This window comes from Labeo rohita, chromosome 8, assembly GCF_022985175.1.
Source record: "Labeo rohita strain BAU-BD-2019 chromosome 8, IGBB_LRoh.1.0, whole genome shotgun sequence".
Classification (NCBI taxonomy): Eukaryota; Metazoa; Chordata; class Actinopteri; order Cypriniformes; family Cyprinidae; genus Labeo; species Labeo rohita.
This window is the reverse complement of record NC_066876.1, coordinates 769,049-796,193: the sequence shown is the minus strand read 5'-3', so window position 1 is coordinate 796,193 and position 27,145 is coordinate 769,049. Positions and strand designations below refer to the sequence as shown.

Here is a 27,145-nt window from a genome sequence, read left to right as displayed (position 1 = left end):
GGGCACCATATCAGGCCATTCTATGGAGAAAAATGCAGAAATGTTTTTCTCAAAAAAACTATTTCTTTACGACTGAAGAAAGAAAGACATGAACATCTTGGATGACAAGGGGGTGAGTACCTTATGTGAATCTTTGTTTTGGAAGTGGACTTCTCCTTTAAAGACAGTCTAGTGTGGGAGGCGAATGGGAGGTGCTAAATTATAGACTTCGCCCACAGCGCTAGCTTTTAGTGGGTGGTAGGACAGTCGGGAGGGGAGGGTTTACACTCAGGGTCCTTCCACTCCGCTACAGTTCAGCTGTGCGCACTGTATGAAGAGAACTACACGGTAAGCTGTTTTTCAGTCTGTGGTCACTTGTAACTGCATGTTTTTAACTTCTTGATGTGCAAATCAGCAACAGCTGTCGTGATTGTGCGGCTTTCGCTGTACTGTCGGTTTTAAGCTGTTGTTTTGGCAGGAAAATTGCACAACAACGCCTAACTGGACAGTAGTTTCAGGCTGCTGGAAAAGCACTCGTGGGATGTTTCACTGATTTATGCGATAAAAAAGAAAGAAGCACTTAAACAACTCAAGACCATCGACAAATAGCAGAATATTTAGAAATAAATAATAGACAAGCGAAGGGCCTGGACGTGTCTTGTTGTGAATCACTAATCAGCAGTGTTGGGAAGGTTACTTTGGAAATGTAATAGGTTACGGATTACAAGTTACTTAATTTAAAATGTAATAAGTAGTGTAACTTTTCAATGACTTTATTAAAGTAATGCAACATTACTTTTAATTACTTTTTGATTACTTTTCTAAATTTCTAATATTTTCAACTGTTAATCATTTTGAAACATTTAAACCAGGCAGAGTGAACCTTACAGTAGCACTCAACACTGATTACTGTCAGACTTTCAAAATCCTTTATCACTTGAATTAAGATTATAATAAGCAAGGGATAATATACATCTTTATTTTGCAATAACAACTGGCTGGATGTGTATTATCTCACTTATTACACAGCTGCTTGATAGATTATTTAGATGTTTAGTGTCAAAATTATTTGACACGAAACACTGATCTGAATTGAAATATTTGAACACAAAGCTTCCATGAAGAAATCAGTTGCTAGCAAACAGCAAGTTCAAACTAGACATTTAGGGATACAGTGCAGTCATACCAGTTTTCTTACACAACATTTCACCAAATAAATAATTAAGTAGTACTACTTGTTTGTTAGTTATCTTATAATCCATTACAATGTACAAAAAAAAAAAAAAAAATGGCAGCAGCTGCGTTTGTATGAAACAATAGAGCAAGTCCACGATACCAGGATGACAGAATTTAGAAACTGTACACATAATATTGAATTAAGCTTTAATATTTTATTAGCTAAGCAAACACAAAGCTTCCGCCAAGAAAAATTATCAAGCATATAGCACTGACTTAAGTTGCCCCGAAAGAGTCTGAGCTGCGTAATAATTTAATTTAAAGCACAGCCACCACAAATTCAGACTTTTTTTTTTTTTTTTTCCTTTTTTCTTTTTTTTTACTTATATTTTTGGGCTTTTTATGCCTTTTATTGTGATAGGACAGTAGAGAGATGACAGGAAAGAGCTGGGAGGAGAGAGGGGTGTGGGATCAGCAAAGGACCTCGAGACGGGGATCAAACTCGGGTCACCGTGAGCGCAGTTGCGCTATATGTTTTTTTTTTTTTTTTTTTTTTTTTTTTTTTACTTATATTTTTGGGCTTTTATGCCTTTTATTGTGATAGGACAGTAGAGAGATGACAGGAAAGAGCTGGGAGGAGAGAGGGGTGTGGGATCAGCAAAGGACCTCGAGACGGGGATCAAACTCGGGTCACCGTGAGCGCAGTTGCGCTATATGTTTTTTTCCTTTTTTCTTATTTTTTTACTTATATTTTTGGGCTTTTATGCCTTTTATTGTGATAGGACAGTAGAGAGATGACAGGAAAGAGCTGGGAGGAGAGAGGGGTGTGGGATCAGCAAAGGACCTCGAGACGGGGATCAAACTCGGGTCACCGTGAGCGCAGTTGCGCTATATGTCATAAAAAGATCATAACATAAATAATATCATAACGAAATAGTTTAATAGCTATGATACTGGGTTTGAAATCAGATGTTTGCATAGTTATGACAGAAAACACTAGCATCTAACAATGCCTTGGAAAAAACATTCTTAAAAAATAAAGTTTATGCATAAACCCAAATAGGAAATAAAACAGTTATCGAATAAGTATGTGTCCTATTCTGTGTCCTAAACTCCTGAAACATTGGTGTCTCATTTTATAGCAGTCAATGTAATTTAAAAGAAGTCAGTTAAATCTGTAAGTGTGGGTGGGTGTGTGAAAAAATTCAGATGTAATCCCCCTTGTAATCACTGGCATTTTTCAAAAGTAACTGTAATTTAATTACATATTTTTTCTCAGTAACTGTAACTAATTACAATTACATTTATTTTGTAATTAAATTACGTAATTCCGTTACATGTAACTAGTTACTCCCCAACACTGCTAATCAGATAAATCTCATGAAGTCAAACAATCCTATAGGAATTTGCGCAGGAACGCTATTGGAGTCCTGTCATCATATCAACCCTGAAGGATTGATCATGATTTGCTTATGGGATCCAAAATAGAACAAAACCTGTATTTATTATGAGTCCGAGTAGGCCTTTGAAGGATATAATAACCTTGCTGGATTACAAACAACAAAACTAAAATAACAAAATATTTGTACAAAATAATAATGAGTTCCTACAGCGTTTTTTTACTTATTGTTCAATAGCAAGGCCTCATTGCAAAATAGTACATGTAGTTTTCTGATAAACATTACACAACATCCAACAGCAGTTGAATGTGATTTTGTGAAATGCCATTTTATGAATTTTAGTTTCAGTCTTATTTTTTTTTTGATCCTATAAGGATCCTTGTGATCAAACTGTGATCCAATCATGTCACATTCTTGGCTTGTTTGACTGCTACTCAGCCCTAGATACACATCAGAACACAGTCACAGTCACATTACTCTTGTTCAAATAAAATCATTAGAAATAAATCATTAACCACTTATCATACATTGTATTGTTTTCTTCAGTTCTTGCCCTGCCTAAATGAATACTGCCCCCCAGTTTCAGAGACGAGGCTTAAGCCTAGTCCCAGGCTAAAATGTAAGTCTGAGCTGTTTCAGCTGAAAGAAACTTGCATTGACTGATCTTAAAGTATATCAGTGCCTTTGTTTTGTCTCAAGATGCACACCAGTAATGTTTTTTTTCTAAGCACGTTTATAAAAATTACTTAAATGTCCTAATTGATCTGTGGCCTAAACCTGGCTTAGTCCAGGCTCTGTCTGTGGAACCATGCCTGTGCTCTTAATAATGTGAATCACTCTATTATAATCTATATCATTAAGCTTTGAGGTTAACACAAGAGGCTGTGTTCTATTGTGAATGTAGTAGTGAATGTCTAAAAGGTGTTAAGTATGTTGTGCACATTCACAATACAGCACAGGCTCAAGTGCATTATTGCTTTTATTAAATGATTACTGCATATTAAATATTTATATATTAAATTATTATTTTGTAAACTAAAAAAAAATTTAAGACACTTTTTTTATTTAAAATGTTATTTCACAATCATATTCATGCAGTAATTGGGGTTTAGGTAATTGCAGCTGTGCTGATATTCAGAACAACACAATTGTAAGTGTTAGATAACTTTTATCCAACAGTTTAATGAACAAGAACTTAGTATCGAGTCACTGACACTTTAGACAATATTGACAGTTATTTTGTAAGTTTTTGCCTGCCACTGAAAATGATTCAAAAGGTCAAAGCAGAATCAACTACTAAGTATGTCTGAGGAAAATGCAGCAGTGCTGCTTCGTTCTTGAGTGAATCTGTGTTGAATAAATCGGTTGAGTGAATGACTCATTGACTCACTCATAAAGACACTGGGTGTCTCTTAACTGGGAGACCCCGTCCTTGCTAGGCTGCATACATTGGCTGCCATGTCTTCAAAGCTTTGTCAAAGAACGTCGCAATTTAAAGGATCCTTGGATCCTTGGAAGAGACTTTGTGTTCATTCAGCTTGTTTTGAATGTTGCCTCTTTCCGTCACCCACAATCCTTTGCACACATTCTAATTTGTGAAAATAAATAAGCTAAAAAAAGAAGCATTATTGAGCTCATCCAATTTCATTATAATATGCGGGACCAAAAAAAAAAACAAGATTTTGAGGTGAAGGCAACAATGTAAATACAATTATTTTATTTAGTTGTAAATGAATCACATAAAACCATACTGTACATAATGTAAGCCACTGGGAGACCATAGACGCTTGCCATTACCTGTACTGCTTTAATAGAATATCAGTTAAAATGAAAATGTTCTATATAATATATTCTTCAAATGATAATTTTGATAGTGTTTTCATGCCTTGACCACAGGGGCGGAAACATTTATGACGTAACCATTAGGGACAATAAATTGTTACAACGCAAATCTAAACATTCTGAGATTTTACATCGCAATTCTTTCTCAAATCGCTTAGTTTTGAACAGCAGATGGCACTGATTGCTTTAGAAAAAGCTGTGCTCTGCTTGTTTCCAAATCCTTACACACACTTGAACCTAAAATAATCATTCATACAATTCGAAAAGGTTGAAGCAAATTACAAGGGTGTTCACAGCGAGCTGTGTTTATATTAATTTCGTGTCATAAAAGCATTCTGAGCCAAGCTGAAATTACAATACTCAGCCCAACACACAAGTTCTCTTCAGCACTCTTCTTGATTGAATGTGATAAAAACTAGATTAAAGCACCATCTGCTGTTAAAATCTAAACTCAAAATCGATTCCAAAGAGAATCGCGATGCATTCAGAAGATCTCAGAATCAATCCACGAATTTATCGATTCTTTCTTTCTTACTAGACCGTTTTCTTCTAGCGTTTAATGCTGAGCAGGACTCCTGACTTAAAGACTCAGAAGGACTGGACTAGGAAGGATCCTTACTAGGCTTCGGCCGTCCTTTTGAGAAGCACCCAGACACTTGTTTTGTTCCTGAATGGATTACTGCATTTGAATGAATGATTCCATCACCCGCTCATAAGTCGCTTGTTCTGTTCCTGAACAGGGTGACCACCTGTCCCGCTTTGCATTGTAGCGCACAGCATTTTCACCCACCTCAATGATCATATTAAGAAAACATCCATACGTTCTTGTGCCTTTGTAAGAAAGCTTTTATTTATTCTTTTTGAGGTGTAGTTTCCGCGCAAAGGATTTGTGGACCTAGCACCACCGATGGAAATAGTTGAGCGCACACGGAAAAACACAATATCCTCCATTCATTTCAATCGATTAAAAAAAACGATAAAGCTTTCAGACACGCTTTCTTATTTTAATAGTCCATTTGAGGCAGTTTCTATGGCGTTATTTTAATGACAAATGTCTAGAGCACATTATTGTAATGTGGGGGTGCATTAAAATGCGCAAGCACAAATCTCTTCTCTCGCAGGTGGATTCTCTTCACTGTCATAAAAAAGTAGAATTGCATGTGCGTGCTCAGAAACAAATCAGTGCATATGACAACGGATGTAGCATAACAGTAGAAAATGTATATCTGTCTCAAACGTGTGCTGCGAAATCATATCTATGTCACCTTATTCCTGAATGTTTTTGAAGGAATCGTTTGAATGAATGATTGGTGTAACAGTGTAACCTGCAGAAAGAGTCACTGAAAAAGCTCTAATTCACAGACTGACAGTGTGTTTGAAACAAACATGGACAAGCAATGTGTGATACGAGCAATGAAAATAGAGGTCGGTACCGGACTGGTAGTAGCTTTTAAAGCAAATCGTTATAAGGAAAAATTGACTGCGATAGTTTTGTTTAATTCCTGTTTGCTTAGCCGCAGGAGAGTTTAGCACTGCTGTTTAGTTGGCTCATTTGGGGCCAAATTTGTTTTTATTTGTAAAAAATTTGTCAAAAAAGTATTTGGATAAATTTGTCTTTTATAAGATTTTCAAATAGTTAATAATAATTGCTACTAATTTGTGCTGCTCAGGTGTAAACAATAGGAAGAATTTGGTGGGGCCGAAAGGCCGCTGCTGCAAATATTTGAGTGCCCCCTCCCATAACAGATGTAATCACACTCCAGACTTTTGAAAGCCCAGGGCCCCTATTCACAAAACATCTTAAGGCTAAAAGTAGCTCATAACTTGCCAGTTTAGGAGAATGTCTTAAAAACAATGGGCGTGTCCTAAATTTAGGACTCTTACATTTTTGCTCTAAGAGTATTTCACAAAGCGTTTTAGCGTTAAAACTAGCTCTTAAGTCTGTGAAACATTAGGAGTAGTCAAGAGGACTCATAAGTCACTAAGACCAAATCCTAAATTTCAAATCCCAAAATCCCCAAATCCAAACTATCCTAAAATGTCTGTTGCCAGCAATCTGCCTCAGAACGTAAACATTTTAAAAACATTTGACGATAAAAAGGTATCGCCTTAATCGCAGCAGTGTTATAGAACTTGTAGAACTTGTCAGGGACAATTTTCCTTTCATTATATAGAAGGTTTACCACGAGAGACCAACAGGCACCATTACAGCTACCATTAAAAACAGTACAATTCCCATTATAACCAGTAAAAACATGAACAATTCTGTGATGGTTTCTATTATTTCTATTATTCTATTAAATGCCTTTTGCTGGCAATCTGCCTCGGAACGTAAACATTTTAGAAACACGCCACATTTATTTGCACACATATGTTTTCCCACGCAACTTTTTTTGGGTTTTGGAGGTTATACCAACTCTAAATTATCCTTTAATTATACACATATGAACAAAATCTTAAGATCAGGGGAAACATTAGAAGTATTCACATTTTACGCTGGTGGATTGTAACCAGATTGTAAGTACTGCTTCAAAATAGCAAAAGAAGAAACAGCCGCAGGTGCCAAAAAAATAGAGAGTAGGCAATTTATAGAAAACTGTTCATCATAATATGGCTTTCATGTCATTGTCCTCAAGCAGTCACACTGTCATGACCTCCTGATGGCAACGGCAAAAAGGCTTTCTGTCTTTGAACGTGGCAGGATTGTTGAGCTTGCACCTTGTTGAGCTTACACCATCGCTGCAGAGATTGGATCCTGAGAGCTACGGCACAAAAAAGTCAAGTGGCAGACCCAAAGAAAATTCACCTGTATTGAGCTGGAGAATCCGACGGGCTGTCCATGAAGACACAGACCAATTCTCGACCCAAATCAAGGCCCTTCCTGATGCTGACTGCAGCCCAATAACCGTAAGACAGCATCTGCAAGAGGAGGGCTTCAAGAACAAAAAACGTTTTCAAAGGCCACATCTCCTCCCACACCACAAACTTGCCTGTTTGGAATTTGCAAGGGACCACCAAACATGGGACATTGAAAGATGGAAGAAAGTTTTATTCTCTGCCGAGAAACAATTTAAGCTGGACGGTCCTGATGGCTTCTGATGTTACTGGCATGACATGGAGATCCCACTAGAGATGTTTTCTACGTGGCACAGTGGAGGAGGCTCCATCATGATCTGGGGTGCTTTATCCTTTAATGGGAAAATGGAGCTTCAGGTTGTGCAGGGGCATCAAATGGCCGCTAGCTATTTGGACATGTTGCAGTGGGCATCCCTCTTGGCTGAGGGCCCGCGTCTGTGTGGTAATGACTGGGTCTTTCAACAGGGCAACGCTGCAGTTCACAACGCCCACCTGACGAAGGAGAATAACGTCGCTCTTTTGGATCATCCTGTATGTTCCCCTGATCTAAATTGCATTGAGATTGTTTGGGGATGGATAACAAGGGAAGTTTACAAAAAATGACATCAGTTCCAAACTGTGGATGCCCTTCGTGAGGCCATCTTCACCACATGGACACACATTCCCAACAGCCTCCTGGAAACAGTCGAATGAAGGATGCCAAAATGAATGTTTTTAGTAATCAACATGAATGGTGGGGCTACTCACTACTTTTTTGACACTTTTAGCTCTTGTGGGGGTTTTTTGGGTGATGGTCTTAAACTTTTGATCAGCTGATTAACAACCTGTTTAAGTTTTCTTCAGTTTTTTATAAATTGCTTGCTCTCTATTTTTTGGCTCTTGCTCCTGTTTCTTCTTTTGCCAATTTGAAGCAGTACTTACAACCTGGTTACGATCCACCAGCGCGAAATAAAAATATTTGTAATGTTTCCCCTGGTCTTAAGATTTTGTTCAAGAGTGTTTCCTTGTTTTTATTAACAAGTTGGGCAAGAGGTAACAGCTGTTCTTATGTCCAGTATGGTCTTACTATCAGCCATGTTTATTCGATTCTGTTAATTATAAGGGTGTTTAATTGCATATCCGCTAATTGTTTAGGAGAAGCGCATATGTAAGAGGCTGACACTTAGCTGAGCATATACTTGTTTAATTATTGACACTTGGCCTGCATTTTAAAATCTTTATTTGAATGTGGCAACATTTTTATACTCTACAATATTTCTATGAATAAATCTCTGACAGAGAGCCCTCCCCTATCAGCCAATCACTGTGTGCATCGTTAGTAAGCATGCTGACATCATCCATAGCAACGAAGTCAACCCCGTCCTTGTTCTTAGCTTAAGATGACTCTCTATTCCTTAGTAAAGGTTTGCCTCAGCAGCTTTGTGAATAGGTTTTAACAGAAAACTCTAAAAAAAAAAACAGCTAAACACTTTTACTGCTATTTAGGAGAACTCGTAGTGGTAAGATAAAATGTTTTGTGAATACAGGCCCTGATGTATACTTTTAAGTAAATCCTAGTCCTGAAAGAAAAGTGTGGGAACCCAGCATCACGCATTATGAATTTGATGCGCTGAGTGTTTAGTATAGTGTTCTCTGTGATTGTTTCCTCAAGGCCCCCGATGACCATCAGTGCAGCACTGAGAACTGAGAACTGAGAACTCCAAAGCTAAGAAATCCATCATTATGCCGTGTTTCACATCATCTGTGAGGCTCACGTCAAGCCTTCGCAGGTATGTCAGTGTGCCACGCTCAGCAAACTCGTGTCCACTGCTGCAGCAGCACAGATGCAGCAGTGGCGCAGTAAATAAGACCACAGCGTCCTACAGCTATGTGATAGTCGGGGCCGGATCTGCAGGATGTGTGCTGGCCAACCGTCTGTCAGAGAATGCCTCTGATTCGGTGCTTCTTCTCGAGGCGGGACCCAAAGACAAACACCTGGGAAGCACCCGTCTGTCCTGGAAGATTCACATGCCGGCTGCTCTGACCTACAACCTCTGCGATGACAAGTACAACTGGTTTTACCACACGTTACCTCAGGCGCACATGGACGACAGGGTGATGTACTGGCCTCGTGGCCGCGTTTGGGGCGGCTCGTCATCGCTCAATGCCATGGTGTACATTCGGGGACACGCCGAGGACTACAACCGCTGGCAGAGGGAGGGGGCCGAGGGCTGGGACTACGATCACTGTCTCCCGTACTTCCGCAAGGCCCAGACGCACGAGCTGGGAGCAGACCGATACCGAGGGGGCAGCGGCCCACTGCATGTGACGCGAGGAAAGACCGATCACCCTCTGCACCACATGTTCATCGAGGCGGGCCAGCAGGCTGGATACCCCTTCACGGATGACATGAACGGATTCCAGCAGGAAGGAGTGGGCTGGCTGGATATGACCATCCACACAGGTGAATGTTAGGAAATTAAATTAGAGCTGGGCAATAAAAGATATCATGTTGAGATCACGATAAAATTCATGGTGATAATGATAATATGCTCTGGACATTTTTACTTGATATGGATTAATCTAACAGCAGAAGTAAAGGCAACAGCAGCCAGTCAGTGCATGTGGCTAACAAGCCCACATGTTCTGTGTGTCTCTGTTTCAGTGAATGGTGCAGTTCTTCAAAATGGCAAAATAAGTCCAGTTTAACTTGAAGAAATTATAACAGAATTGTATTGCTATTGTATACTAAAATCTAAGTAGTAATAATAACAATATTATAACTAAAGGAAAATCATACAACCAAGATTTTTTTCATCCATGTTTTAACTTATATAGTTCTGTTATGCAGCATTTTACTTGACAAAAAAAGAGTTTTGCTGTAAATGAATTGTTATATTTTCATTAAAAGGTAAAAGGAAAAACAAATAAGAAAAAATGTTACTAATTCTTTTTTATTCAACAACATTAGATGATACATTTGTATTAAATGATAAAACACAGAATCCAGAAAAAATACAATTCCAAATCGCCTCTTCTTTTTCTTTCACAGGTAAGCGATGGAGCACAGCTAGTGCTTACCTCCGGCCTGCGCTGTCCAGACCCAATCTGAAGACAGAAGTCCGGTGCATGGTGACCCGTATCCTTTTTGATGGGACCCGCGCACGAGGGGTGGAGTACCAGCAGGATGGACAGATGAAAAAGGTAAAAAAATGACATTTGTATTTATGCCAAATGAGTTCTTCACACTGCACTTAAACACTAGAACATGGTGTACTAGAACATGCTCTCATGCTTGGTGTTTCGAAAAACACGTGATTTTTCGCATAATTTACATTATTGCAATACCTTTCTCCCCAGTCTGGCACAAATGGCTCGATTAGTTCCAGGTTTAACGAAGGCCCGCCTTCCGAAAAACGAAATGTGTTGTGATTGGTTAGCTGTCCCAGTGCATTGTGATTGGCCAACTAGTCAGCTGCAAATATGGCTTGACCCTAAAAAAATCTAACCAAAGGTTTCTCAGTGGTTTACAGTAGTATCAGACGGGTGGCCGTCAGGTCCTTAAAATGACCATTACTGCTTTGTATTTCTCCTAGACCAGGTATACTGGTGCCTTATACATGTTTTGGCCATGTAATATTCTAATTAGCATATCTGCATGATAGATAAGTGATTACAAGTACAATTATATGTTAAAGCAATTGGTTGCAAGCATATTTATGTGAAAAATAAGTACAATTTCTCTTAAGTATTGGCATATTTCTTCTTTCTCATATCCTTTTGCCTAGTGTTGGTGGTTCTGTGGATTGAAGAATAAATTCATTACAACTGTGTTGTCCATAGACAACTTCCATAATGTTCTTGAGTCTTGTGCCTTCCATCAGTGTGCCTATTGCACCAAGTAGGTTCATAAAAGTATGAAAACCTCCAAGCATTAAGACTATGCTTTTCAGGGTTCTACTCTGTGGTGCATCCATGATCATCTCTGCTGCTTTCCAGTACAGTGGCTGATCAAACGTAATAATGGGTGGAGCATTGTGTTTGATAGCCAGGTCACAAACAAAATTCAAGGTAGACAAAAGGTAGACATTTTGTCTCCAGAGTACAGGTCAATCATTGGCAGGAACACAACTGATGATTGGCCTGGATGTTCTAGTCCTTGATGAATGATATGCATCATTCCCTGGCACCCTGGGGTTTGTTGTTTGAAGTTCAGTGAGAGCTCCCACAGGACGTCAACTGTTCTGTCACAGCTGATCAGTGCTGGGAGGTCATTGAACATGATGATTTGGCGCACATGTTTCACGAAGCGATATTCGATGACTGGGATTTTACTTTGCACTGCAAAATCTAGGTTGGTAATGTGTCTCCTTGGAATGATACGGTCCTTTTTCACCCTGGAGTGATTGCTGCTATGATTCCTATTCCGTGGAAGGTCCCCTTACCATCAATAATAAGGATGTTGTGGTCAACATTGTCCCCAGCAAAAAGAAGTGCCATGTCCAGCACATCTATGTCTTCCGCTAACGAATCTTGGGCAACTGAATCTGCTGCATTCTTTTTAAAACTTCCTTGTATGGTGAAGCAAATCCCATTCCATGAACTGTGTCCACCCGGAATTGTGACCGATACATATGATGTGCCTGCACTGCAAGGCCAAGTTGTAATGGAGCTGCCACAGCATGTGGTTGTGCTGCCTGGACAATTGCCTGTCCAATTCCTGCAACCTTTCGGCTTGTCTCCTTACCTACAAAAAGACCAAAAGTGTACAGAGAGTCTCAGGAACAAACGAAAGGGCAGAGTCAAGCTCAAGTGACTTTGTGCTCGGATACTGATCTGTAACGGATGGGACATTGGTCTTGATATCACTTTTGATCAATCGCGCAGCTGTTTGAATGATCGCTTGTTTCTGGGATTCCTCATCCTTTTCTTGTTCGCTGAAATAAGATCGCAGTATTTGTGATGTCTTCTCTCTCATTGTCACTATGTCATGGAGGCCTTCCCCTTCAGTGAAATGTACATTGTCCTGTTACTGTTCTCTCAATTTTCTCTTGAGGTATTGATTTCCAGAATCTGGGTTTGTCAGAGATTCCTTCATTTTGTCTCAAAGATGTGTAATTGTCAACTGTTCCTCATCGTTACTCTCGAGGTAAGAGTAAACTTTCATGAATGCCTGCTTCTGATCTTCATTTTTGGGCCAGCCAGACTTTCTGCGCTTTGCCTCTGGGTCTTTCTGGAGCTGTATCGGCATGTTATATTCATTGCGAAAACTAATACTGCATAAGTGGTGGTAAACACAGTCTGCAGCATGTAGATCACGGCCATAATACTCGATCCTGCCTTTTACAGTGAAAGCCCATTGATCTGCACGATTTTCACAACACTCAAGAATGGACTGTGCGAGCGTATCAGTCTTAACACTACTTGTGTCTTTACTTCTATGTGTTATTATAGTCCCACAGAAAAGACAATTGGTTTGGCTGTTGAAAGGACCAGTTGCTACTCTGGCACTTCTTTTTGGTGGCTCCGCTTTATTCTTTTGTTGGATTTTAATGTCTTATTTATTTATGTACTTCTGTCGACATTTTGAGTGTACTATTTCACCAACGGAAATGTGTACATCACCTCTTTGTACACTTGCATGGTTGATTCCATCAGCTCCTTTCTAATGAACCTCAACCACATTTGAGCCATCTCTTAAGTTTTTACAGCAAATGGGGCAAGTTTCTTGGTTTACAACAACATGACTCATGGTTCAAATTGCATTTGGAGTGTACTTTTTCCTCAAGCTAATTCAACAATATCATCCTGTCTTAACACACTCACATTGTTGGCCTTTTTTATGTGTTAGAAATCTGGGTGGGGGGTGGGGGGTTTAAGTAGTCAAGGATGAATTTTGTTTGAGCAAAATGGTATACACTGTGCTGCCAACAACATTTCAATGAGGCAAGCAATATCAAATGTCAGTATTCTCTTCCACCATCTTCTGAATTGCTGAGAATTGTGAATTTAGTTTTGTTGGGCTTAGTATAATGCCACCTTTATACTCAAAAACATCTATAGAAGATGCATTACATATGTATTACCTTATTCAACTTGAAATGAGTGACCATTTTAGAGGGTTTGGGCTAATTCAGAGTTGTTTGTGATCAAATCAAATCAAGTCAAGTCACCTTTATTTATATACCGCCTTTAACAATACAGAATTGTGACAAGGCGGCTGTACAGTATTAAATAGGAAAAGTACATCAACAATGCAAAGGGCAACAGTAAACACTCAATTTTCAGGTAAAGGTAGTTAATCAAATACAACAAAATAAAACACAATATTGTGTGAAGATAAAGTGAAGATAAAGTGTCCCCAACTAAGCAAGCCAGAGGCGACAGCGGCAGGGAACCAAAACTCCATCGGTGACAAATGGAGAAAAAACCTCAGTCGGGGGGCCAGTTCTCCTCTGGCCAGACACAGAGGACTCACCAGGTCCCGTGGTCCTGTGCCGACAGCCGTCTAGGTGACGAGGTCTTCACTGTGGATCCGTCTCTGGGGCTCATCTAGTTGATGTGGTCTCCGCTGACATTCAGGGCTGTAGAGGTCGTCTCTAGGTGCTGATCCACCGTCTGGGCTGGGTACGGACTGGATCCGGAGGACTGCAATGACCATCTGATCTGGATACGGACTGGATCTGGTGGTTAAGGTGACCTCGGAATAAGAAAGAAACAGACTAATATTAGCGTAGATGCCATTTTTCTGACGATGCACTGAGTACATCGGGTGTTATGGGAAGTGTTCCCGGTTCCGGTTAACCTAATTAGTGCAGCCTAACAATCCATTAACGGATTTGAATTATAGAAATGTGTTAATGTGTTATGTGTAAGCAAGGTTAAAGAGATGGGTCTTTAATCTAGATTTAAACTGACAGAGTGTGTCTGCATCCCGAACAGTGTTGGGTAGATTGTTCCAAAGTTTGGGTGCTAAATAAGAAAATGATCTGCCACCCACGGTTGATTTGGATATTCTAGGTATTATCAAATTGCCAGAGTTTCGAGAACGCAGCGGACGTGAGGGACTATAATGTTATAAGAGCTCGCTCAGGTACTGAGGAGCTAAACCATTCAGGGCTTTATAAGTAATTAGCTAGATTTTAAAATCTATACGATGTTTAATAGGGAGCCAGTGCAGTGTTGACAGAACCGGGCTAATATGATCATACTTTTTGGTTCTAGTAAGAACTCTAGCTGCTGCATTTTGGACCAGCTGGAGTTTGTTTATTAAGCGAGCAGAACAACCACCCAATAAAGCATTACAATAATCTAATCTTGAGGTCATAAACGCATGAATTAATGTTTCAGCATTTAACATTGAGAGCATAGATCGTAATTTAGACATATTTTTGAGATGGAAAAATGCAGTTTTGCAAATACTAGAGATGTGGTTTTCAAAGGAAAGATTGCCATCAAATAGCACACCTAGGTTCCTAACTGATGACGAAGAATTGACAGAACAGCCATCAAGTATTAGACAGTGTTTTAGGTTATTACACGCTGAGGTTTTAGGTCCAATAATTAACACCTCTGTTTTTTCCGAATTTAGCAGTAAGAAATTACTTGTCATCCAGTTTTTTAACTCAACTACACAATCAGTTAATTTATCAAATTGGTACGTTTCGCCGGGCCGCGAAGAAATATAGAGCAGAGTATCATCAGCATGACAGTGAAAGCTAACACCATATTTCCTGATGAGATCACCCAAGGGTAACATGTAAAGTGTAAAAAGTAATGGCCCTAGTACTGAGCCTTGCGGTACTCCATACTGCACTTGTGATCGATATGATACCTCTTCATTTACTGCCACGAATTGATAACGTAACGCGGTACGATTTGAACCATGCCAATGTACTACCACTAATGCCAACATAATTTTCAAGTCTGTTCAAGAGAATGTTGTGGTCAACCGCATCGAACGCAGCACAAAATCATGTATTCTATAAGTATGTAATCATGTCAGTGCAATTTAGACAAGTCCAATGGATTCATAGACCATATATTTTTTCATATATGCAGCCACCTAAACAGCTTAGACGGTGTTTCAGTTGCCAAAGCAGCAAGTTCTGTCTGCTCTGCTATAGTTAAGGATATATTAAGGTATAGTTGACACTACAGTAGTGTTGGGTCCTATCGTCGTATAGTTGACAACAATTGAATAAATACATTGTAAGTTACTAATTACAGTATAATGCTTACATTTCTTTAGTTCAAAAAGATTCAAAAAGCATCTACAAAAAACGAACATTAACATTATCAAAGAACATCATCACTGATTAGCCTAGTCTAGTCTAGTGCAAGTCTATGCATTTTAAAAAACACTTGCATTATAAGTGAAGCTATCTACACTGTATGATGAATAAATCTCTTATCACACAGTTCTTGAAAAGGATTTTTATTCAAATTAAATATCTCCCGAGTGGACTTGGAGATTTGTGGACTTTGAGATTTGTAACTTTGTAGATCTTTTTTTTTTTTATTTAGTTAGACCCCTTTAAAGGAAAATGCTGTGTTGATTGCAGTGAAAAACATTTCAGGCATGTGTACTTTATTTTCTTTATTTCACGCAACAGAACATGTAAACCTTTCAAAATATGCCACATTGGTGGTGAATGCAGACAGACACGTTTGACTTCTCATGTGCACTTCCTAATGTGTGCTTCTGTTTGAGCATTTAATCACTCACACATGAAGCAGAATGTGCATGAGCAAAAGTATTAAAGGTTATAAATAAACTTGCCTTGTCTGTGGCCTTGAAAACAAATTTCATCACAAACTGGATAGCACAGTCAGAAATATATAACCTGTTGTTAACAGTTTTAAGTGGGAAAAGCCCTTAAAGGGATAGTTCACTCAAAAATTCAACCCAGATGTAGATGATTATTTTCCCCTTCAGTAGAACAGTAAAGAAGGTTTTTAACTGAAACTGTGGTCCTTTGTGATTCATAAAATGCGAATCCATAGCTACCATCATTTTGAGAATCATGAAAGCATATAAAGGCAAGACAAAATGTATACCCATAGCTGCTGACGATATTTTGAGGTCTTATGAAGTGTAATAAATGATCATTATTTACAGCACTATTATCTGTGATCCAAAGCCTCAGGCAAACGGCCTTTTTAGTGAGATATTGATTAGGTGATTCTTTTTTGAGATGTTGGGTGCTTTACTAATAGAACTGCGTATACGTAATCGTATGATTACATAAATGCGCTGCTGAATCAGATATTGAAAACTGTTAATTGAAATAAACTGTCTGAAAGAACCAGCTCAAGGAAACAAGTCAGACTTGCCTGTTTATCTGAGGCTATGGATTATGGGTAATACTGTTGAAAATAATGTTAGGTTTTTTGCACAGACTGATTGTTTTGCTCCACAGGACCTCAGTGTATTTTCTGGAGCCATAGTATTAATACTGTCTTGCTTGTATACGAATTTTTATTTATTTATTTATTTTTAAAGTAGCCATTGACTGGCAATTTATGAATTGTAGAAGGTGTTTAAGTAGAAAAGTTTTGCTTTGTAAATGCAAAAAACTGCTGCACCAGTTACATTTAAACCTATTTAAATGTTCCAAACAGGTACACCTAATGTGACTGTAAGAAAAGTTCAGTAGGCAGGATGTATCGTCTGTATGAAAAACCTACATAGTATGTCACAGTTGAAAAAATGGGACTTTTCTTCCACCAGACTCTCACCACAGTTCTGAAAATGTCCGAGCAATCTGCGAACAAGTGATGATAAACATGATAAACATTACAGTCACCCTCGAGAGCTTGTCTTATCTGTCCATCAGTCTTTCACTTTCACTCATTTCCTTTGTTGCTTTAAAAAGATGAATGTCTCTCATGTTGAGTTCAGGTGTTTGCTGATAAGGAGGTCATTCTCAGCGGTGGAGCCATAAACTCTCCACAGCTCCTCCTGCTGTCAGGAGTGGGAAACGCAGATGAACTTCGCAAACATGATATTCCTGTCATACAGCATCTCCCAGGTGACCCCATTTCCTTCTTTAAGCAATGTGTAGTTATTAGCCGAACACTTATGTTATGTTTATGGGGTTTTTTTTTTTTTTGATACTGATCTTTTGTATGTTAGTGTCTAATAACCGATATGTATGTTTAACAAAAAACTGAAGTAAAACCTTAAAAAAAAGAATTTAAATGTTTCATCTTCCTAACACAACAAAATAAATGGACAAGTATTGTTTTCGAATGGAGAGCATAAATGAATAACAGGGGAGTCTATTTTATTGTAATTGTAACGTTAGTTGCTTATTAGTCTACTGAATTAACTAGTTCACTAAAACTATCATAAAGGAAACCAAAACATTTAATTACAGTCTCTTTTCTGGACTGTAAGCAAATGCAGCAAACATCAGCTCTCCATTGTTATATGAATAATTTTTAAACCCGTTTATTGCGCAGTGTGTATTTTACAGTACTTCTTGGTTAAAGAAACACAGTGGCTATGCCAAATGTACTAACCAACATTGGTGGTAAACTAAAACATCCTTTAATGTCATTTCTTTTAAGACTTGTTTGTCATGTATTTTAAATATATTTGTAACAAATTTCATTTGTGATGAGCGGCATACTGCAATAAAGGCAGATCTGAACCTCACATTCGTGACAGACAACAAGTGATTCATATCACAGGAAGTGCAAGCTATGACAGTTTCATTTGAGATTGTGGTCAAAACAACATGTTCACAATAAGACCAGTAACACGCAGTAAGAAAAACAGTTGAGTTCGTTTTGATTTTAAGCAGACTTGTGAACGTGATATGTTTAAATCGCAAGATAAAAATGGTATCTGACCCTCGCTTGACTTAAAAATTTCATGTGTTCATTTTTCATGTGTTATACTGAAAAGATGCTTCAGTCCAAAGCAACTTCACCCTGTGCAAGCTATTAGTGTGTTTTCTCTAGGAATTGTTGTAGAGAAAGAAATAAAGAAACACATTTCTGCCACTTAAGCTGCCAAAACAAATTTGTGGAAGGCAAAATCAGAATGTTTTTGTCATGTTTTGACAGCTGCAGTTTTAGCCATAGATTTGTCATGCAGTAAAGGGATTTCTCTGAAACTGTTTCACTTCATGTACCACTCTGTATGCAATGGCCGCAGTTCACAAGGACTTCCGTTCCACTTCAGTGCAAAATGAAACACAGAATTGTCAAACAAAAATATAAGTTAGAAATGCTTCAGTGGCTTATTTGTTTCCTCCTCTTGTGAAATGGCATGGCGGGCCAAATCAAAGGTCATCATGGGCAAACTTTGGCCTGCAAAGTTTAACTAAATAAAATATTCCAGTAACAAGCAAATCATTTATCATGGTTTGCAGACTCTCCAGCTAAAGAAGAGCTAAGAACACAGCAGAGGTGCTCATGTTTCGCAGCTCAGGGGCCATTTTTAGAAATTGCTGGGTGATACTGCTGGGCCAGTGAATATAATGAGCTGGTAAAACTCAGCCTTACACTTATTTGGTCACTTTATAACATCACAGTCATTATTTCTTGTCTTTTCTTTAGAAAACAAATAAATACATTTTGAAACAAGTCTTATTTAAAAACAAATGCATGATTGTAGTGCAGACATTAATCTGAGGAGATTTCAACATCAAACATGATGTACCTTGGGTTTTCTAGAATTCACTGCAAAGTCGCCCGTGAAAGTTTAGCCTGTAAGCAAATGCATTTGTTTTGACTTTTTGAAATGACTATTTGACTATCTGAAATAAGCAGTGGTCTGGGGACTGCTGGGAAGTGGGAGAAATGATGTTTCAAATGTCAGTGAATTTGCAATTAAAAGCTGATTTTGTCAAAAACATTGTGTGTGTGTGTGTGTGTGTGTGTGTGTTCACAGGTGTGGGCTGTAATATGCAGGATCATCTGGAGATATATGTCCAGCATCGCTGTACTCAACCCATCACACTCTACAAAGCCCAGAAGCCCTTCCACATGGTAAAGATCGGCCTGGAATGGCTTCTCAGATTCACGGGTAATGCATCTAAACGTTATCTCTGGTTATCTGTGTGCATCTCACAAAGCCTGTCAAGAGCATAAAGCGTATCCAGATATGAACACGCTTGTGTTTTGCTGTAGGTTACGGTGCTACGGCTCATCTGGAGAGCGGCGGGTTCATTCGTAGTCGTCCTGGCGTTCCTCATCCGGATATTCAGTTCCATTTCCTGCCCTCGCAGGTCATCGATCACGGTCGTGTTAAGTCCAAGATCGAAGCCTTCCAGGTCTGAGTCTAGTTTAAAGACTACATAATTCTGCCCGTCGTGTCTGCTGCTGATGACACACTGTCTGTGCTCTCTGTTGTCAAACCTAACGAGGGGTGTTCACACAGGTGAATAAATAGCTGTATTTTTAGTAGAGTAGGTGTAACCTAACATTCACATTCTGTAGAGAAATGTGTTTGTACATAAACAGCAGCAGTGCATTGTGAATCATTTCATAAACAAGGTTAATAGTGAATCACACACATTTTGATACATCACTGTTTGTGGACAGAAACAAAAGATTCTTAGAACAACACTCTTGTAATGTCCTCATGATGACATATTTACTTGATGAACATTCCCATGATGTTCTTAAAATATTAAAAGTGAATATTCAAATGTTGTAAGAAACTTAAAATTAAAATGTCCAGTTGTTTGTCATGATTACAACAATAAAAATGGTCAAATATTATATTTTGGGTGAAAAAGTTGGGACATTTTACTAATCTTTCAAATAATGTTCTAATCATGACAGAATCGTGAAGAAATGGACATCTTAACATTCTTAGCATATTAAAAATAAACATTCAAATAACATTTTGGGTGGAAAGTTAGTAGAATGCTGTAAGGAACATTTTAGGAATCTTTAAATGACATTCTAATCACAACAAGAAAACAACATTTTCGAAACATTTCTGTGTTGCCACAACCTAAATTTGTTCTCTGGGAATAAGGTTTGACTTTCCGTTGCTAGACATGCCCACATCGCATCGCCGACAATCTTTTTTGAAACCGGCGTCCGCTCGCTTTGTCGCTGTGAATGTCTGTATGTGTGAACACCCCTTTAATCCACCTGCAGCTGAGGAAGATGATGTTGATATTCATCACTGTAATGATAATAAGGAGTCATGCTTCAGTCATTGACTACAGTTGCAATCTTTGCCCTAACGGCGCATTTGTTTATGAATTCTCTGTGATGTGTGTAGGTTCATGTTGGACCCATGAGGAGCACGAGTGTTGGGTGGCTCAAACTGAAGAGTAAAGACCCGTTTGCTCACCCTGTCATCCAACCAAACTACCTCTCCACCGGTATGTTTACTCTGATCTGACGTATGTAGAGCAGCTCATGCCTTATGCACGAGAGCGCCATGTTGCGCTGTATAATGGAGCTGTTGATTCTAGTGTGACCATCAGTCCCAAAATTAGGGACTTTGTCTTATATCCTGTAAGCTGTGTCCTGCATTTCAATTATGTCTAATTTAGATTTTTCATCCTAAAATTACAATACCACAATGAAAATAATATTAGAAAAAAACTGTGACTAGCTAGAAAATGACGCTGACTGAGTGGATTTTTAATGCCAGAGCATGAAAAATAACCAACAAAGACATTCAGAGATGGTTTATTTTCTGCTGATTTTCTCATTTCTCACTACTTAAGGAAATTTATTTTGGTAAATGTACCTCTCTACAGCATTTTAAGAGTGTTGGATGAGTTTTTCTGTTTAACTTCTGAACTTTGTGGTCTAGAAACAAATAGTGTAAGTGCTCTCAGTTTGCTCCTGTCTGAACTTTCCTCATTTTGAGTTGTTTAAATCCCAAATTTGTGTTAATGAGCCTTAAAGGATTAGTTCACTTCCAGAACTAAAATTTACAGATAATATACTCACCCCCTTGTCATCCAAGATGTTCATGTCTTTCTTTCTTCAGTTGTAAAGAAATTGTTTTCTGAGAAAAACATTTCAGTATTTTTCCCCATAATGGACTTCTATGGTGCCCCTGAGTTTGAACTTCCAAATTGTAGTTTAAATGCAGCCTCAAAGGGCTCTAAACAATCCCAGCCAAGGAAGAAGGGTCTTATCTAGCGAAACTATTGGTTATTTTCCAAAAGAAAAAGAATTACAATTTATACAATATTTACTTTTTTAACCTCAAACGCTCGTGTTATCTCGTCTGCCTGAAAAAATCCCATCTCATTTTATCCTTCAACTTCAAAATCATCCTACATTGCTTTATCTTTTTTTGTAAAGGGTATTTGATCTTCTTTACATGTTCACTTTGTAAACACTGGGTCGGTACTTCTGCAGCGATGCATTTTGGACATTCAAACTTGTGGGCACCATTGGAGTCCACTATATGGAGAGAAATGTTTTCCTCAAAAAAACATAATTTCTCTTCGACTGAAGAAAGAAAGACATGAACATCTTGGATGACAAGGGGGTGAGGCTATATCTTGGCAAACCTTTGGCATATTGAGATGGAACATGGTTATCATCAATGGCGTAGGCTGTGTGATCCATTACCCCTGGTGGTCATAAGTTGGTTATATGTGTTCATATGCTTTGAACAGATGGTCCTGACATCAGAGCTGTGCTGACTGGATTATGCTCAAGTTCTTGTGTAATTTGTCACTGCTTCATGCTCATCATCTCTTTACGTCCCACAGACACTGATGTGTTGGAATTCAGACAGTGCATTAAGCTCACACGGGAAATCTTCGCTCAAAAAGCCTTCGACCCTTTCCGAGGACCCGAGGTACAGCCGGGCCCTGCAGTCCAATCCGACGCAGAGATCGATGCTTTAGTTCGACAGAAGGCAGACAGCGCCTACCACCCGTCCTGCACGTGTAAAATGGGCAGCGCCTCGGACAGCATGGCGGTGGTGGAGCCTGATCTGCGTGTGTACGGTGTAGAGGGGCTGAGGGTGGTGGACGCCTCCGTTATGCCCAGCATGGTGAGCGGGAACCTGAATGCCCCCACGATAATGATCGCTGAAAAAGGAGCGGACGCCATTAAAGGGATTCCGTCGCTCCACGACCCTGGAGTTCCCGTTTACCGGCCTGTGACTCTTGAGACACAGAGATGAGACAGATTTGACCTGGCCGTTCATGGTTTAGACATGTTTAAATGCGTTCAAATAACGGGAACAGTTGCGAGGCCAGTTTTCCTGGTTTGAATGAATCATTTTGCCACATGATCAAACCACTCTTCATACTTAGGCAGCTTAGCTTTATCCAGAAAGTGTCTTGGATTCAGATGCACATTATCAAAAAGCGTAATTGCTAATACATTTCATGAAATATGACCAGACATGATCTTGACCAATTTCATGAGATTCTGTCCCTAAGTCTTAATGAAACCTACTAATATCTCACTCTTTAAAGAAGAGCCATTTGTGGCATAGATTTTTCCGTTTCCACACTATCAGTATGACACAATTATGAAGTGTTGATAATAAATAATACATTTCAGCTGCTGAGCCTAACAGTAGGAACCAATTATCAATGCAGACTCTTTACTGTTTACATGAAGAAGAAGTCTTTAGACGTCTTATCTGTTCTTTACACTGGTACAATGGATTTTTAAAAATGCTTTATTAAGAAAAAGAATATAACAATTCAGTGGTCCAGTTTTAACAGACTGAAAATGCATGTAAAATCACTACAGCCGTCGATTGTCTTTTAAATAATAATTTGTGTCAATTAAAAAGAATAAAATGATTAAATTATAAAAGTCTCCTGATAATTGATGTAAACATCCTTCTACAGCCAGACGACTGACATTTGCATGACCTGAAATAGCTGAACAACACAAAGGACCTTCACTTCATCATTTCAATAATGTCAGTAATCGACACACAATCTGATCAGTAGAAGTGCATTTATTATAGGTAAATAGACCATTTAAAAAAACATGAAAATAACTAATTTATTTCATATCAGCACAATTCTCAAACTATGACCGAAAACGTAGTAATGTGAAATTCCTTTCAAACAACATATGTTCCTTCAAAATGAAAGGAAATTCATTTTGCTTTGCTATTAAAACACTGTCATAATGTATCCATTCATTCAATATATACATGACTTTAAAGGAGAAGTCCACTTCCAGAACAATTTACAAATAATGTACTCACCCCCTTGTCATCCACGATGTTCATGTCTTTCTTTCTTCAGTCGTTAAGAAATTATGTTTTTTGAGGAAAACATTTCAGCATTTTTTCTCCATATAATGGACTGATATGGTGCCCCGATTTTGAACTTCCAAAATGTAGTTTAAATGCAGCTTCAAATGATCCCAGCCGAGAAAGAAGGGTCTTATCTAGCCTAAGGATTGGTTATTTTAATAAAAATAATACAATTTATATACTTTTTAATGTCAAACGCTCGTCTTGTCTTGCTCTGCTTGGACTGTTTTTTTGTTCTGGTTCATGTCAGTTAGTGTATGTCGAAAAACTCCCATCTCATGTTCTCCCTCAACTTCAAAATCATCCTATATCACTGTTTTACCTTTTTTGTTAAGGGTGTTTGATCTTCTTTGCATGTTCACTTTGCAAATACTGAGTCGGTTCTTCTGTGGTGATGTATGATGATTTTGAAATGATTTTTCAAGTCAAGTCGAGCTTTATTGTCATTCTGCTACATGTGTAGACATACAGTAGAACGAGATGTCGTGTCTCACAGGACCACAGTGCTACATACTAGTTAATATTTGAAGTTGAGGGAGAAAATACAAGTTTTTCTACATACCCTAACTGTCTTGAGCCAGAATATACAGAGTTCAGGGAGAGAAAGACAAGATGATCGTTTGACATTAAAAAGCAAAACTGTATTTTTTTTTTTAATGAACATAACCAATCGTTTCGCTAGATAAGACCCTTCTTCCTCGGCTGGGATCGTTTGAAGCCCCATTTAAACTGCATTTTGGAAGTTCAAAATCGGGGTACCATATCAGTCCATTATATGGAGAAAAATGCTGAAATGTTTTCCTCAAAAAACCTAATTTCTTTACGACTGAAGAAAGAAAGACATGAACATCTTGGATGACAAGGGGGTGAGTACATTATATTTGAATCTTTGTTTTGAAAGTGGACTTCTCCTTTAAAGCCTTTTGTTAAAAGACATTTTGTTAAAAATAGATCCTCTTTCATGTCTAGTATCTTGAAAATGATAAAGGCAGTTGAGAGTTAGTCTAAGTGCTAAATGTTCCATTTAGAAAGGAAAGCTTGGTGGTTTACATCAAACAAACAGTTTAACATCACAGAGACAAACAGACAGTGGTTTAGAAACAGCATGTGTTAGATTACCCGTTATGCCTTAAATAACTCAAAAATCAACATTCTGTCATCAACCACAGGAATATAGCACATAAATCATATGGACTGTATGATGAAAACTTTGGTGCCCATTCTTTGTAACGGCATCTTCTGTCCATTAAGTAAAGTCATACAGGTTTGGAACAAACATCTGGATTAGAAAATGATAACAGAATGTTAATTTCTGGGTGAATTATTCAATGTTTTACAGAAGCCCAAACGTCATCAGGTTTGACACACAGACCTCATTATCAATGACAGGACCAATTAAATAGATGAACACTGAAAATACATAAGAAAACACACTGTTGATGTGTGACCAGCTGAAGGAACTGGAGGACCAAAGCAGTTGTACCGGTATTGAGGCAGATATGCTCACACTAACAGCAATGGACACATGTAGGCCTCTGAGACTCAAGCACTCATACTGCTTTGATATGTTTAGCAACTGCTTTACTAAAGCGGTGTTTCTCAACCCTGGTCCTGGGCGCCCTCCAACACTGCACATTTTGTATGTCTCCCTTATCTCAGGCCCTGGAGTTTCTTTTAATGAACTAATGAGTTGAATCAAGTGTGTTTGATTAAGGAGACACGCAAAATGTGCAGTGTTAGAGGGCACCCAGGACCAGGGTTGAGAAACACTGCTGTTTCGGGACGTCTCTAAGAGTAAGATTTGCTCTGGATGAAAGAAGCAGAGACAGCTGGACAGTGCTGCTGTAAAGCCCTTGGTAAGATCTGTTTGAGTGCCTTAAGTCTAGGACGTCCACTTAAAATGATGATACTGTGATGCATTACTATTTCAGCATGAATGGTTTTATAATTGTATTGACCTGCATTGTGACCTTTTGATCATTTAGTTTGTGCATTTAATAGTCTTATTTAGCCATCGTAGTGAAATGTTTCATATCATACATGTATTTTTCTTCCACCACCAAAATTGGCATCTTGTATTTTTATTTCAGCATGTGAAACTAGGTGTCTGGATCATCCGCATTTCCATTTATATGTTAATGTGTTGTCATACATTCAACCAAAAAAGATTTACTCGCCTAGTTGTCTCCCATGAAACACAAATGAAGTTCAGAATTCCGTAGTCGGTTTAATTTGTGCACTATATTCCAAGTGAGAACGATCAGATCTAAACTGCACTCTAGTGTGTGTCACGCAAAGATTTGTTGCAGCAGATTTGAAGTCAGCGAGGCCAAATTTCACCAACCTTGATGCACTTTGAATATGGAAAAGTTGGAAAAAGATGCAAAAAGAGACATTCAGTCCATCATGAAATATAGTTCAGTTACCCAACTGGGAGGTATCATTGTGAAGTTTTTACCATTATAATTGTCTTTATGTGAATCAAATTTTTGACTTAAATGGTGAAAGTGGAAATGCTGTTTGGTACCTTTGACCAAGTGGACTTTGGTTGGTAAGTTGGTTAGGGATCTTCAAAGGTCCAGTCCATGCATAGATTGAGAGGAAAACACGTTGGTCGGTAATGTCATTACATTTTGATCTTGCTGGAAATTCCCAAGATATCAAAAGAATTGCTAACTAAATCAAAAGGTCTGAATACAATTTAAAGCCAGCAGATCTCCCCATGACACTCCCATTTAAAGGCACGATTACCTCATTCATTCATTTTTCTACGTTGTTTAGTTTGAATGGGGTATTTCGAGTTCTTTACTATAATACTGAGACGTAGATCATTTCATCGGCGAGATCCTCCTCGCGTTTATCGCTCGTGTCCGTCTCCTCATCGCTGTGGTCACGGAGATTGTTCTGACACAGGCCTGCCTCGTCTGACTCCGACCCGTGGCCTAGCGTGACGTTCAGTAAATTGCTAGCAGCACTTTCCATCTCATCAATCGTCATGTCACAAGCATCTGCGATCTCATGTTTTGTCACTGTCACAAACTTTGGATCTTTTGCATATTTGGCCAATCCACCAGATATCATCACCTACAACAAAAAGCATTATGTCAGTGCGGTACTGTCTATATTTAACAACAGACGCAAGTTTTACTTGCAGTCCAGTCTAGCACTGTGTGATATAGTGTAAAAGAGATCTGTTTAGAGTACTTGTGACATTATATTTCATACATAGCTCAATATTTTTTTTTTTCAATAAGAAGCCTCATTTCAGCTAAACTGTGAGTCAGTTAGATTTAAAATGTCAACTGTAAAAGGTAAAGCCTAGTTAAAAACAGGTTTTACAGTACTACATTAGAAAATACAATACTGGACATTTTACATAAAATCTTAATCAACTTTCATGCCACATGGTTTCCATGCATAGATGTACTGAGCTATTTGTTAAACAGATTATTTAGGTCAAACAGGACCAAACCAGGACCGTTATAAATTGATGAATGTCATACTGTTTTAGAATCGAATACTGTTTATATAACACTAAACTAACTTGAGTTAAATAATGACACTCTTGTCTCCTAGAGCTGCTTTACAGCAGTATCTGAACTGTCTCTGTAGCTCAGTTTCCATAATTGATTCTGTTGTGTCCCTGTTTATCCCTGTGAAGCTGATTTGACACAATCTGTAC

At 38.5% G+C, this 27,145-nt stretch overlaps 2 protein-coding genes across 3 annotated transcripts in view; one reads left to right on the top strand and one right to left on the bottom strand.

Annotated features, from left to right (window-relative positions):
- The first annotated feature begins 234 nt into the window (after positions 1–234).
- Positions 235–23,439, top strand: chdh (choline dehydrogenase). Of its 2 annotated transcripts, XM_051117773.1 has the most exons (9): positions 247–327; positions 3,102–3,174; positions 8,905–9,696; positions 10,285–10,436; positions 17,137–17,266; positions 19,138–19,272; positions 19,377–19,519; positions 20,485–20,587; positions 21,944–23,439. In XM_051117773.1, exons 3-9 carry the CDS (start codon positions 8,976–8,978, stop codon positions 22,360–22,362), a joined length of 1,803 nt encoding a protein of 600 aa, XP_050973730.1. In that variant the 5' UTR covers positions 247–327; positions 3,102–3,174; positions 8,905–8,975; the 3' UTR covers positions 22,363–23,439. The 2 variants fall into 2 exon arrangements, with proteins under 2 accessions (XP_050973731.1, XP_050973730.1); XM_051117774.1 differs by lacking the exon at positions 3,102–3,174 and having other exon boundaries at positions 235–327; positions 21,944–23,438.
- A 2,027-nt stretch (positions 23,440–25,466) lies between these two features.
- The window catches only part of cacna1db (calcium channel, voltage-dependent, L type, alpha 1D subunit, b), a 62,645-nt gene continuing 60,966 nt past the window's right edge, over positions 25,467–27,145 (bottom strand). Inside the window, 1 exon segment of the mRNA XM_051117794.1 lies at positions 25,467–26,547. Coding sequence (XP_050973751.1) covers positions 26,272–26,547 — 276 coding nt within the window. The 3' untranslated portion in view covers positions 25,467–26,271.

What these genes read in the sequence shown, in the direction of transcription:
- chdh (XM_051117773.1), top strand. Translation starts at nt 8,976, where the DNA reads ATGCCGTGTTTCACATCATCTGTGAGGCTCACGTCAAGCCTTCGCAGG. An exon ending in AGGATGGACAGATGAAAAAG is followed by an intron (nt 10,437 to 17,136) that starts GTAAAAAAATGA and finishes TGTTGAGTTCAG; the next exon opens with GTGTTTGCTGATAAGGAGGT. An exon ending in ACCAAACTACCTCTCCACCG is followed by an intron (nt 20,588 to 21,943) that starts GTATGTTTACTC and finishes TACGTCCCACAG; the next exon opens with ACACTGATGTGTTGGAATTC.